At 26.8% G+C, this 15,022-nt stretch overlaps 4 protein-coding genes across 4 annotated transcripts; 2 read left to right on the top strand and 2 right to left on the bottom strand.

Annotated features, from left to right (window-relative positions):
* Positions 1-157: 157 nt before the first annotated feature.
* MKS88_002707 (uncharacterized protein) lies at positions 158-1,512 on the top strand (the record flags this gene model as incomplete). Its single annotated transcript, XM_067215739.1, has 5 exons — positions 158-219; positions 531-665; positions 845-923; positions 1,033-1,092; positions 1,372-1,512. The coding sequence occupies 5 exons, from the start codon at positions 158-160 to the stop codon at positions 1,510-1,512; spliced, it is 477 nt and encodes a 158-aa protein (XP_067073288.1).
* Positions 1,513-2,365: 853 nt separating this feature from the next.
* MKS88_002706 (actin-like protein) lies at positions 2,366-4,185 on the bottom strand (the record flags this gene model as incomplete). Its single annotated transcript, XM_067215737.1, has 3 exons — positions 2,366-2,629; positions 2,929-3,863; positions 4,149-4,185. The coding sequence occupies 3 exons, from the start codon at positions 4,183-4,185 to the stop codon at positions 2,366-2,368; spliced, it is 1,236 nt and encodes a 411-aa protein (XP_067073287.1).
* Positions 4,186-5,806: 1,621 nt separating this feature from the next.
* MKS88_002705 (ribosomal protein L11) lies at positions 5,807-7,204 on the top strand (the record flags this gene model as incomplete). Its single annotated transcript, XM_067215736.1, has 5 exons — positions 5,807-5,894; positions 6,049-6,148; positions 6,493-6,613; positions 6,816-6,897; positions 7,059-7,204. The coding sequence occupies 5 exons, from the start codon at positions 5,807-5,809 to the stop codon at positions 7,202-7,204; spliced, it is 537 nt and encodes a 178-aa protein (XP_067073286.1).
* Positions 7,205-8,104: 900 nt separating this feature from the next.
* MKS88_002704 (vacuolar protein sorting-associated protein 35) lies at positions 8,105-11,796 on the bottom strand (the record flags this gene model as incomplete). Its single annotated transcript, XM_067215735.1, has 2 exons — positions 8,105-11,293; positions 11,692-11,796. The coding sequence occupies 2 exons, from the start codon at positions 11,794-11,796 to the stop codon at positions 8,105-8,107; spliced, it is 3,294 nt and encodes a 1,097-aa protein (XP_067073285.1).
* Between the last annotated feature and the right edge of the window lie 3,226 nt (positions 11,797-15,022).

Raw genomic sequence — 15,022 nt, 5'->3', positions numbered from 1 at the left:
AGTATACATACTAATGGTACAATAAAATAAGGCATGGGCCTATTTTTGGCCGATGATAAAACTAAATGAAATTTAAATGCATATTTACGAACTCCATTTTTACTTTAATTTTTCTTTTTTTTGAACTTCATTTTGAAAACATTTAAAAAATAAATCCATGGAATTAGCAAAATTATTAGAGTACAAAAGCTTATCGCATGAATACAAGAAGTCTTTAAGGTTACACCGATAAAAAACATATTACATTTTCTGTTGAAATTATTTGCTAACATATATATTAATTTTTAATAGAGAAAAAAAAGAAAATGCGAAAAAAGAAGTGTTAGCCGCAATTGTCATACAAAAATGCTGTAGGGGATTCCTAGCAAGAAAGACGTACATGATTTATAAGTAAAATTAAGCTTTCTTAAGGGAGATATAAATACATGCGCACATATGACATATACAAATATATATATATGCATATGTAGCAGTAAACATCAGACTAGTGTATTTAACACTTGGAACGATTTCCTTTATTTACATATCAGGCAATTTTTGAATCATGTGAAGGGCCAAATAGAGATTTTCCGATGCAAGTGTTTGTTAAAAAAAATGAAACATCAGAAGTTGGAGCAGCAGAAAATCATATTCCTTTCAGATAATGCAATAAAAATACAGAAGACGTAAAATAGATAAATAGATTAAAAAATAAAAATAATAATAGAGAGTTTACCTATAATAAGTAGTCGCACATATAGACAAGTGCATGGATGTATTATGTGCACATATCTTATGAATACATACATACGTACATATATACATATGTACATATCTATATTCGCTTCTTTACCTTAATGAACAGCTTTCGTGGCTTCTACTCGAGGAAATACATTCACGATTTTTTTAAGAGAAAAAGACAGATTATCGAAATGGACAATTATGTAAGAATGTTAAAAATAGAAAAGAATGAGAAGGAAAAGATAAGAAATGAAAAGAAAAGAAGAAACTACATTACTACCAAAATTTCTTATTCTCTTTTAATGTTCATAGGTAAAAGAACAAAGAGAATATATGCTTCTAGGACTTGCGGAAAAAGAAAATAAGCAACTGGTAAGCCAAAAGTGTAATGATCACCACCCTCTGCATTATTGGGAGCGGGTGGAAGGGAGCACATACGCACACAAATATATGCATACATACATACGCAAGCATATATATAAGTAAATAATATATGCACTTAATCCATACAAGTACGCATTCATTTTTACGTATAAATCACCAGTGTTCATCTATGAAGCGTATACATATAACCATATTTTACTCTAATAGATCCCCTTAAAAAAAAAAAAATAAAAATAAAATTGAAATAAAATTATATCTACTTTATAGCTGCACAATAAGAAGCTCAAAGATAAGAAAATACATGATGTTGCAAAGAATCTGCATCACCTAGTGTCCACAAAAGCGCAAAGAGGAGTCTACAATTATAAAATAGAAAACATAATAAAGGAGCAGGTTACTAATTCTTAGGAACAAAAAGTTAAAGATTTGAATTTTATGAGGGTATACATATAAAATAGTCTTTTCACAAATGACATACAATGATACTTTTTTTTTTATTTTATTTTATTTTTTATAGCAAGGAAAAATTAAAAAAAGGAATAAAGGGTACACTAAAAAATAAGCCATAAGTTCATAAGAAATATCGAAAAAGTTACATAAAAAATAAAAAAAAGAAAAAAAAAAGAAAAAGAAACAGAAAAAGAAGATAAAAATAAGAAGGAAAATAAGAAGGATAAGAAAAATACGAAGAACAATAAAAAGGAAAAGGTAAAATAACTAAGGAAAAAAGGCGACTAATCAGAACAATGAAAAATGAGTAACGAAAAAATAAAAATGAAAGTCCTATTAAGTAAGCTTTAGAGGTGCCTATAAAATTAAAAAATATGGAATATAACATGTTCAAAAAAAAAATATAAAAAAAATATGTATGTTTAATAAATAAACGCCAAAAAAAACATTATATGAGAGTGTCAAAGAATGGTAAAAAGTACATGAGGGTAAAAAATCAAAATGAAACACATAATATATAAAAGGTATAGCTTCTCTATGCTCACAGCTTGCATTCGAAAATATGGAATACAATTCACATGTATATGTGTATTTGTATGCGTACATATATGTATCTATATTTTTGGTACTTTTTCTCGAATAATAAAAAAAACTAACATATAAGGCAGATATAATACATTGCAAACATTTAACAAAATACAGTGTCTCAAATTTGTAGAATTTATATTAATATTTAATCGGAAAGTCGTGTTTAATATATATTACGCATATAAATTAATTTTAATAATCAAATTGTAGGCAAATAAATATTCTATGAGAAATAGAGATAATTTATTTTATCATTTATTATTTTACAATTTAATATTTTACCATTTATCATTTTACCATTTATCATTTTACCATATATCATTTTACCATTTATCATTTTACCATTTATCATTTTACCATTTATCATTTTACAATTTATCATTTTTTTTTTTTTCGATCTTACTTTTATTAAAATAATGTTACTGCCTATCTCTTCATACTCCTCTTTTGATATCCATAAACCTTCTTGGGCTTCCCTCAATTCAGGCTGCGAAAATATCTTTGCTCCCAACCACGCCATAATTGCTCTGTTTTCGTATGCGTGCACCTTTTATTGGAAGAAATGAAAGGATCTCAGATGTAAATGAACAGGTGGATATGCATTTCATTACATATATATATATATATATACACATTCACACACACATGCATACATATATGTAAGTGTATACACATATATATATACATATATATTTACACTTCTCGAAACGCACACAGGAACTGCTGTGTGGACAAAAAATAAAAACTAAGTTTGTCCCATTTTTTTTTTTTTTTTTTCTAAATTACCTTAACAGCGGACCTTGCATTTTGTGGAGCATTATTTTTTATTTCTTTTTCTAGTCTTTCTACTAAATTAGGAAAAAGGGTGGACCCCCCTGACAGTATAATATAACTAGTTAAGGTTTTCCTGTTTTCCATGGGACACAATAAAATAGATTTCCATACAATATCAACGATACTTAAACTATCCCTATGACAGATAAGAGGATTAAACAAAGCCTCAGGAACATAAAAACGTTCATGTGATATTTCTATGGAGTCATAACCATCTCTTAAAATATCTCCATCAGGTAAGGTATATGTAACCGCTAAATCGTCTCTCATTTGATCTTTTGGTGGATTTAATGAACAAAAACATAACGTTTCCTTAATATTTTTGACATATTCAAAATTCTTTCTTGTTGTAACACTATAACCAATATCACATATTAATTTTTGTAAAAACATACTTAATTCTTCTCCACCAAAGTCTGAACGTATAATGCAGTTTTTTTCAATATATCCATCGAATACAGGAATAGATTGAGTTACTCCTTCTCCTATATCTAACACTAATCCTGTTGTTAATCCAGCAGCATATATCGACATTAATCCAGAAACTGAAATATTTAAATTATTAAAATCGAAAAATTCAAAGAACATTTCCCCCATTTTTGTCCTATGTGAACTTGAACATAAAGGTGGTTCGGTTAACAAAATATTTTCTACATTTCTTTTCTGATCAACACAACTTAATGTATATTCCCATGTTGTTTGTGCCAAATCCCAGTCACTTATATGTCCATGGTCTATTGGTCGATAAATGGATAATTCTGATTCATGGTAAATTGCTTCATCTCCAACATACGTTTGCTTTTCTTCACTGTTACGTTGATGTCCAACCACCGTTGGAAATACTATTGACGGCTCATCATAAACATTCAATCCTGCTTTTATATAACCTACACAAAGAGTAAAAAACCCATACACGTAAACAGTTGGATGTAAGAGCTGTAAAAAAAGGGGGCCTTTTAGATTTTATCCTGACCAGCTGTATGCCATATCGTTTTTTACTACATACATATAAATGGAGATATATATAAATGTACGTATAAATAAGCATATAAGTGCTTAAATGTACACATATATACCTATGTAAATTTATACGTTCACATTCAAACATATATATATATATATATATATTCAAGCAGCATTTCAGAATATGGCTGGTTACACGTAGTTCTTACCTGAACCGTTGTCAATTATAATTGTTTGGTTATCCATATATATACTTATATATACGTGAATATTTCAGCATTTATTTGAAAAATTTAAGTTAAATAGGAGGTATATTATAAGTAATATTTCTTTACGCTTTATATATGAATGTATGCATAATTATAATATCATTATATATGGGAGATAAAATAAAAAACAAACAAAAAAGGGGGAAAATACTGCAAATTGAAGAATAACGTAAGAGCTGAAAGACTAAAAAAAAAAAAAAAAAAAAGAAAAAATATTGCCTATTTAGTATGAAAAAAAAAAAAAATTATTAACTGTTCATGCAAATTATTTGTATATAACAAAGTTCCAAAAAAAAAATTTAGTTTGAGAAACCTTAAGATTGGGTGTAATATATATATTCCTATTTAAGAGAAGAAATAAAAAAAAAAAAAGAAGGAAAAAGAAAAAGAATGAGAATATGAATGAGAATACGAATGATAATACGAATGAGAATACGAATGAGAATACGAATGAGAATACGAATGAGAATACGAATGATAATACGAATAAGAATAAGAATAAGAAATTGATCATTTAATATTAAAATAATATGCTTAAAAATGTGTGTAAGTGTGAACTGGAAAGAATTGAAGTTATTGCATATATGCATAAAAGTATAGTTTATATATATGTAATACATACACGTATCACATATATATGCATACATTTTTTTTTCCCCTTTGCTACTATGATGCTATGCACACACAAAAAAAAAAGAAATAATAAAAAAAAAAAAAAAAAGGTATGCTCAAAGGAGAAATAAATTAACTTGCTCAATGTCCTACACGAATTATCAATAAAACATGCAGCATGTAAAGGTATGTTTTTATTTAAATATTCTTTAATGAAATGAATTAGTTACCTCATATTAACTACAAAAATATAAGGTATTCCTCAATATTTAAGAACTTGGTATAGGCAGGTTAAACTCATAAACATTTAACATATAAATAGGGAGGAAAAAAAAAAAAAAATATATAAAATAAAAAATAAAATAAAACAAAATAAACGGGTGGAATATAAATATTAGAAATGCGAATTAATATGATGAAAGTACTGATTGTAAAGAAAGAAAAAGAACAGAAACGAAATTTGTAATTCGTATGTTTTATATGCTTAACGGTTTATCCTATTTTTAACACCTGAGTAATTTAAGCAAAAGAGGAGTAACAAGAGTACCTATATTAAAATAAAAACGAAACATGTTCACATGTTCACATTTTCATAATTTCAAAATTTCACATTTGCATAGTTTCAAAGAAACAAATGTTGTATTTCACAAGATAATATAATAATGTTGGAAATTAGCATACACTTATAAAGGCTTAAATTGCAGTGGTTTTTTCTAATATGTATAATAAAAAAATGTTCATTTTGAAAATGTTTTGAAACCATGAGCCTTTGAATATAAAACGTATATGCATACATGCATGCATGTTCGTTGTGGCATGGTTTATCGTTTCTGCTTGCTGTATCCTTGTGGAATATTTTGTTTAACCCATTTTTAATATACGTTCTTGTGGCATATATATTTTTTTAATTTTTTGTCGTTTTTTTTATTGGTGCTCTTTTTTCTTGTTCCCACAAAATAAGGAATAACAAGCAAAAAAAAAAAAAAATGTCCAGAATAGGAAGATTTAATATGATTGTTATGGCGGGTACTGCAAAACCAAGTGCCAGTATTGGTCAAACCCTAGGACCATTAGGTATGCATTCATTCTTGTATATATATATGTATGAATTTATCCGTTGATGTACATGTATAACTCACATATGTACTCGGTGCAAATCAAGACAGAAAGATTCTTTATTTCCTTCTGATTCACGTGGAAACTATTTCTGTTGTTCTATCACATGTAGGTATAAATATGATGACGTTTTTCAAAGAATTTAGCGAACGAACAAAAAATATATCAAAGAATGTTCCTATTCAAGTTACACTGGAACCATTAAATGACAGGTTTAAAAAATAAATAGAAAAATAGAAAATAGTGTTTATTCAAATGTTAGTCATCTTTTTTTCATATAGTTGAAAATTCGTGATAAAAGTCAAAATTGTGTAGCTCTTTTTTTTTGTAATAAATATTATAATTCATACTATATATATCTAGTTCTCTTAGTGCATACTTTAATATGTCAAAATGAGTATTTTAATAAAAACAATACAATTGGTTATAAATTTTCTAAGAACGATGTAAACGTTTCCTCCGTTCGAGAAACACCCTGAAATTTTAGTATTTTTGTGCCATCTAGCATACGCGTGTGTATGTACTTTATGAGTATGCATTTTTCTGAGCATTTCAGGACATACAGATTCTATTTGAGAACTCCAACAGTTGTGTGGTTCATCAGAAGATGCGCTAGGGTTCCTATGTTCAGTTCCACACCAAAACATCATATTGTTGGGGCTATTACCTTAGCTGAGGTGCTTTTTTTTTTTTTTTTTTTTACATACATTCGTATACACATTTGTACACTCACTGGTTGCATTTATTCTGTTCGTTAAATGTTTTATTTCATGAATCCTTTTTTTCTTTTGCTGTATACAAATTTACGTCTTTTTATGTTAATTAAAAAAAAGTACATTAAGTTATATGATTAATTATATTCTTCAAAAATACAAATAGGTTTTTCATATTGCTAAATGTAAGCGTATGGACCCCTCTTTGATAAATCTGTCTTTAAAAAGTATTTGCAAATATATTATCGGTAAGAAAAAAAAAAAAAAAAAAAAAAAACTTTTAAAATATAAAGATTTTGAGCAATATATGAAGAAATACATAAATCCAAATTACAATTCAGATATGTTACTTTGCATTGTGCCCCCTCATAAATATATACTATTTTATTTATGTTGTTCATATGTTAAGGTACATGCAAAAGCATGGGAATAAAGGTATGCAGAGAACTAGATGATGACGAGAAAAAAAAGTATTTTGTCGACATTAATCAGCTAGACAACATAAAAAAGGATATCAGAACGAGGAACAAGCATCAGAAGAGGTCTAAGAAGTAGAGGCAAAATAATTACAATTCTGAAAAAAAAAAAAAAAAAAGAAGGAACAAGAGGATAGAAAAATTAAAATAAAAATGGAAATAAAAAAATAAATAAAGAAGGAAAAGACTGCTCCTCTTTTAAATTCTAGTTCAAAATATATTAAAGTTTATTATATGAAAATTTACATATCCACATACACACACCAATATATTTTAACAAAATCAAACATGTAAGCTTTACATAAATTGAAGTTGGGACAAAAAAAAAAAAAAAAAAAAAATTTAAATTAAGTAGGTCCAATAAATTAGAGGTAACCTTATTAGATCTTTATACAGTCAAAACTGATCTACATAAAACAAAACAAAAAATAAACTATAACACGGTAAAATAACGTAAACACAGATAAATTACAACACAATAAAATACAACAAAGTATAATATAACACAGTACAGTAACATCTAACATAATGAAGTGAAGTATGATAAAATGAAAGTATAAAATCAAATGTGTGTGTGCTCATATGTACGTGTTTGTGTAATTTTTCATAAGTACTCCTTTATTGCTATATTTAATTTTTTGAATATTTTTTTTTCTTTTTTTTTTTTTTTTAGCTAGCTATAATTTGTGAATATAAATAAAAAAATTAATTACTGCGAAAGTAGTGTGCATTTAATTGTTGCATACTTTTTTTTTTTTTTTTTTTTTTTTATCCAAATTAAAATACAACATTCAAGGTGTATGTATACTTTAATTGTGTACCAAATGGAGATACATTCTGATATTTATTCCCTGCTGTGTAAACATTTTCTATAGAAGGGGGGTTTATTTGCATGGTGTACATATATTTTGTATGGAAAATATAGGAATGTCAAGTGATTGTTGGTCAAATATATGCGTGATGAGTACTTGCAGGGGGTCTACTCCACCCGTAAAGGAACCGCATTTACGTTTATCTTTGCAAAGGTGTTCGAATTTTTTTTTTTCTCTTGTATGTATTTAATAGTTTGTATAAATTCTTGCTTAAAGGGGGAGTTATTATTATTACTACTGGATTTAGTGCAATACTCTTGGCAAATATGAATTAAATAATTTAAACTTTCTTCTGTAATTTCGATATTTTCAGCTTCATAATAATACACATATTTTTGTAGCATATAAACATAAAGAATTATATTATCATTATTTGACTGCATAGCTATTTCTGCATTTTTTACACTTTTTTGTAAACATTCAAGAACTTTTGTGCTATTTCTATATTTTTTATTTTCCCAATATAAATGAGAGCATTTTAAAACTCCTAAGCATTGATCTTTTTTTTTTAACAGTTTATTTGCATGTTGTGTTAATTTTAATGCAATATTATCATAATTTTCATTTTCTAATATTGTGATATAGGAACATAATATACCAACAATCCATATAATACACTCAAATTGTTGAGATGACATGTTAATATCTTCTTCATAAATGATAAGAGGTTGTGTAATAAATTCATAACATATTGCTTCTAAATTATCAAAAGAGATAAAGGAGTGTGTTTGTACAAAGTAATAGTAATTGTTTACTACTACAGCACTGTGTAAAAACAGTTTGAACGTAAGCACTGGGATTTGACTAGCTACTTCCTGCAAATTTGTGTGAATGAATTTAAATATATTTTTTACATACATGTTGTACTTGCTAATTACTTTTTCGTCAACGCTATCATTGTGGTATTCCACTAACGGAGCGATTCTGTCTTTGTCATAGGATGCCTCATCATATGTGTCTTCTTTTTTTTCCAAAAAGAAGTTACTACCACTATCGTTATTGCTATCGTTATTGCTATCGTTATTACGATCGTTATTACGATCGTTATTACGATCATTATTATTGCTATTATTAGCACCCTTATTATTAACACTACCACTATTCCTATTATTGTTAACATTATTGCTATTTTTACTGTTCCCCGCTTCTATATTAATTATTGCAGTGACTATGTGCAACAAGGTAAACACGACTGTCGGTAGCAGGTGCACTATATAAGAGCTATTTTCAATATATTTATAAAACAACATGCATATATTATATTTTTGATCTATATCATTTGTGTTGGTTATGATATGAAAAAATTTGCATATTTTTTCTGATATGTATGTTATAGAATTATTTTCTAAATTAAATATGTCTTCATTTTTATTCACTTTCTCATGAAATATAGATGATATATATTTTAATATTTCTTCAACATTTTCATACATTACAGTTTTATTTCTGCATTCTATTATTGCATCTATAATATTGAGGCTTAATTTTTTTTTATGTTTATCAATGATATTACTTAACAACACTTGCATGTTTTTTCCTTTCAAGGCATTTAATCCTAAATAATTAAAAGGTAGCACAATAATGCTGATAACTTGTTCACAGATCATGTCGTTGTTAAGGTTAACATTAGAAACAATGGTATATGGTAATACAAACAGTTTGCTTATAGTTACATCGTCATAAAGGCGTATACATAAAAATATAAACTCATAAATAACCTGCAGTATTTTTACTACATTTTGCACATATTCGTCTTCATTTCTGTTATTACTGTTGCTACTACAGTTGTTCTTGTAAATGTTTTTGTTATAACTGTTGTTGTTATCATAGTTGCAGTTATACTGCTTATTCGTGTTATTCGTGTTGTTCAAACTGCTTTTATTATTCTTTCCATTACTGCTTACATGTGATGGCTGCTCAGTTGAGTCGTAATATCCCAGAGTTTCACTGCTTATTTGATCATTTGTGGACTCAATAAAATTGGTACTATTATTAGTATTCCCATCATTATTTCCATCTTTATTCACATCATGACTCGCATAGTTATTACTCGCATAGTTATTACTCGCACAGTTATTACTCGCACAGTTATTACGCGCACAGTTATTACTCGCACAGTTATTACTCGCACAGTTATTACTCGCACAGTTATTACTCGCACAGTTATTACTCGCACAGTTATTACTCGCATAGTTATTATTCGCATAGTTATTTCTCGCATCGCTGCTTCCGTTATTCGTAAGTACAACCTTTTCTGCATTTCTATATGTTTCGCTATAGTCCAAATTACTAGTTTTATATTTGTTTGTACCATCAAAATTTGCGTTGTACGCTGTTTTCCCATTGTAGTCCAATGTTCTATTAACGTACAGTACTAAATGATCATAAAATAAATGAAATATGTCTATCTCTTTTGGTAACTCATATTTGTTTGATTCAATAAAATACCTCAACCTTTTTAATAAAGTAATAAGTATACTTTTAAAATCTAGTGAAGTATTTATCTTCAATATAGCATTTAATAAAATTTCTAAACTGTAAATATGACACTCATCACTAAATACTTGAACGATTGATTCAAATATATATTGTTGTATAAGTGAATCATTAATATTAGATAAATATAATAACAACTTTGGTAAACATTTTTCTAAATAATATTGCTTGGTCATACCTTCTAATTGTGACATTCGTACTAATATTGAACCCACTAACATCTTTACATCCATTTTTTCTTTTAACACTTTTACTCTATTATTAACGATTTGTTCCTCTTGCATACTGGGTATTTTTATTATTTTATCATTCATCCTACTCCATAACTTTAAACTTTCATAAAAATTTGTTAATAAGAATTCAAATGCATCATCAATATTTCCACCACCTGCTTCTTCATATTCGCTACCTGTATCTGGGATTCTATCTTTACACATCTGGATTAAGAAATACCTCAAAAATAGTCCTCTCAAAGGATGTTGAATACCTTTACATAACTCAGTCATATCTTTTAATATATATTTCGCTTTTATATCTTTATTCTTAATATAATTTCTACCCACTATTATTAATAAATATAAACGCGGAATGATATTTCCCGCATGTTGAACACTCTCATATATATCAATGAATTTTTTCTTGTGCTTCTTTTTATCACTTAAGAAATTATCTAAATGTTGCAATTCGTTAAATATTAACATGTACAGTTCATAATAATGTTTGGGCGATAAATGCGATGTTCTCAATTCGCACAGCATGTTTGATGCGTGTTTCAGTGTATCTCGGAGGGATCCATTTTCCTAAATACAAAAATGAAAAGAGAAAAAATATATATATATGTATATATATTATAAATGGGAGAGAAATGGATACATATAATTATCAACAATTCTGTGTTATTTTATTTTATTTTATTTTTTTTTTCGAGCTCAAATTGTTGTGTAAAAAAAAGAAAAAAAAAAAAAAAATATGACTATTCTGATGGGAAAAAACGGAACGGGGTAAACTTGTCCGCTACTCTGTTCAGACAAAATCCGTTAAGTTTTACGTGAGTTATTTTATTTTTATATGTTTCCAAGTTCCAATTGTTGTGCAACTTTTATTAATTATTTTGTACTTTTCAAGCGTATATCCGCCCCTACACACAAAAATATGCACATACTTAATCGTACTTTTTCCTTTTTTTTCTTCTTCTTACCAGTGCCTGTTTCATATAGAAGCTTTGCTCCTTAACAACAAAAATACATTCGTCCAAATATTTTTTTTCATCTACTGCATTGTTACAATCTTTATATGAATTCATAATGAATATTACGGATGTATGTACGTGTACACGTGTATACAGGTGTACTGTGTATATACGAAAAAGCAAATTATATAGGGGAAAATGCCCCGTGCAGGGATTATATAATGTGAGCAGCTTTCGGATTATACGTGAGCTCTACTTATCCTTGTGAGAAGAGCTCACATTTGCAAAAGTACATATGTACATGAATAAATGTATATGGATATATTTGCCTATAGATTTAAGCGCGTAAACATATGTACGCTGATGTTTTCATGTAAATGTACTATACACATATTTAATTACGAAAATATGAAAAGCACACATAATCACTACGTGTATGATCTTATTTGTTCCTTCTTGAGGTTAAATGCGTGCCATAGTTACGTTCTTTTTATAAGTGAAAAAAAAAAAATAATAAATAAATGGAACGAAATAAATGAACGAGATGGATGAACGATATGGATGAACGATATGGATGAATGACATAATCAAAAAGATGAACTAAATAAATGAATAAAATAAATGAACGATGTTAATAAAAGGAATATATGAACGAATATATGAACGAATATATGAACGAATATATGAACGAAATAAATAAACGAAATATATGAACGAAATATATGAACGAAATATATGACGAAATATATGAACGAAATATATGAACGAAATATATGAACGAAATATATGAACGAAATATATGAACGAAATATATGAACGAAATATAAGAATAAAATAAAAAGAACAAAATCTCACATAGGAAGCAAATCTAATACGTGCATATACACATCATAATAAATTTCAGTTGGCGTAATAATAATGAATGATCTAATTTTGACACATACACGTTAAAAAGTGAAGGTAAGTACGCTTTAAAAATTTTTCTTTTGATATATACTGTTACATATTTCAACAAAAAATAATTGTTTTTATACACTAATTCATCATTTAATGTATTATATATATATAAATATATTTATATATATATATATATATATATACACATACATCCATATATGAACAAATAAAAGCGTACAAATAGGATATATTCGTTTTGAGCTCTTTAACATAAAATATAGTAATGATGCGAACAAAAATAAAAAAAATTTATAACGCAGGACTATATTGAAAAAAAAAAAAAAATGGTAAATTATTGTAGTGTGTACATACCCGTATAGTATGTGCTATTTATGCTTCGTTTGACCATACGGATGATACAAAAAAAAAAAAAATAAATAAAACAAAATAAAACGAAATAAAACAAGACCAATCAAAATAAAATAAAACGAAATGAAATAAAACAAAGCAAAGCAAAATAAAACGAAATGAAATAAAACAAAGCAAAGCAAAATAAAACGAAATAAAACAAAATATAAAATAAAAAAAATTTCCCGTAGAATATATATTCTGCCATTAAAGAAGTTTTTATTAGAGCTTCAATATTGCCAGTTTTAACCTCTGGCGTGTATCTTTGCATGCAAATTTTTTTCTTAACACCTTTTTTTGTGTTACAGGTTTATTTTAATTTTGTCATTCCCTTGTTAGGATTATATAATGTTATGTGTGTTATTTACTTTTTAGTTCTCTTTGTGAAATGTTCCTTTTTCATTATGCGGGGAACGAAAGATACTCATTTGGAGTTAGCCGTACATGTAGATAGGTATATATATATATGTATGTTTGATGTGTGTATGTTTGTGTATAGATATACAAACGTATGTAAACCAGAGTACATATATTTGGACAAACAGCACGATAATTAAATACGTAACGATGCGTTCCTTAAATATTAAGTTATATTATTTTTACTTTGGAAAAATTTGTATTACGAGATTAGAAAAGGCTTTCTTCCTTTTTAAGGCCTTTATATGCGCATATATCATGTATAAAGGTGTATACATACGTATGAACGTACATATATATATATATATATATGTGCACGTTTACAGCTCCTTAGGTTGATGAGAACTCCAAAAAAGCCTGAAGTTTTGCTGAAAATATAAATTAGTCATGCGTTACATAAACTGGTTTACGATTATTCTGGAAATATAATGGTGTGTCTCTTAACATTATTTTATTTTTATTATTTATAATACTGCGCTTGTTTTAATTTGTTTTAAATTTATTTAATTTAGTTTTATTTTTTTCCTTTTCTTTTACGGACAACAGTTTATTTAAATATGCACGATGTTGGAAAAAAAAAAAAAAATAGCTATTTTAATTATTACTATAAGCACAAATATATATATATATATATATACGTACGTAAATGTATTACATTGAATTAAAAAAATAAAAAGTAAATTGGATTAAAGTACAATATTATTTAATAAAAATTCGCAGTGTACTTCTGAAAGATTGTAGAAATACAAAATAATAGTACAAGAGAGGTATTATATACATGTATACTATATATATATATAAGTATATATACATGTATGCGTGTTCATGCACTTGTGTTTAACATAAAACATAAATTCATGAACTCTCAATGGGACCAAAAAACTAATTGGTCTACTTATATAATATTAAAATAAATTATTCAAATATATTTTTTTTAAAGCTAAATTATATTCCTTTTTTTACAGTGTCACTATTTACTATTAAAAATAAGTAGGGTATAATAATATGAATACTCATATCTTCATATATAAAAAATATACATGTAGCATGTACACTTGTTAATTTTTTTTACATAAAATGGCAGAAAAACATAAATAAATGGTAAATAAATACATGATAAATATATGGTAAATAAATACATGATAAATAAATGGTAAATAAATACATGATAAATAAATGGTAAATAAATACATGATAAATAAATGGTAAATATGTGCAAGATAAATAAATACATAAATAACTAATAAATGGATTAATAAAAAAAAAAAACAAACGTATGTTCCTTCATGTTAACAAGAACTTCATAGTTACAACATTGAGGTAGGCATAAACACATATATATTATATTTATTTTGTATACATAAATATGTAAGTAAAAAAAAAAAAAAAAAGGGAAAAAATTATATTAAGCATATTCTTAAAAATTAATACCTGACTTGTGCATGTAAATTTGTAAGCCCATAAAATTACATAAACATGTGCATTGCTAAAACACAAAATTCGCGTATCTTCATAAAGGTGTATACAAGATGTACACACGTATCAGTTTATACATATATATATACACATGTACACATACATCTTGTCGCTTATGTTTAGATTTCTTTTTTTTTTTTTT

The sequence above is a fragment of the Plasmodium brasilianum genome, chromosome 9, assembly GCF_023973825.1.
Source record: "Plasmodium brasilianum strain Bolivian I chromosome 9, whole genome shotgun sequence".
Classification (NCBI taxonomy): Eukaryota; Apicomplexa; class Aconoidasida; order Haemosporida; family Plasmodiidae; genus Plasmodium; species Plasmodium brasilianum.
This window is presented reverse-complemented; position numbering and strand designations above follow the sequence as displayed.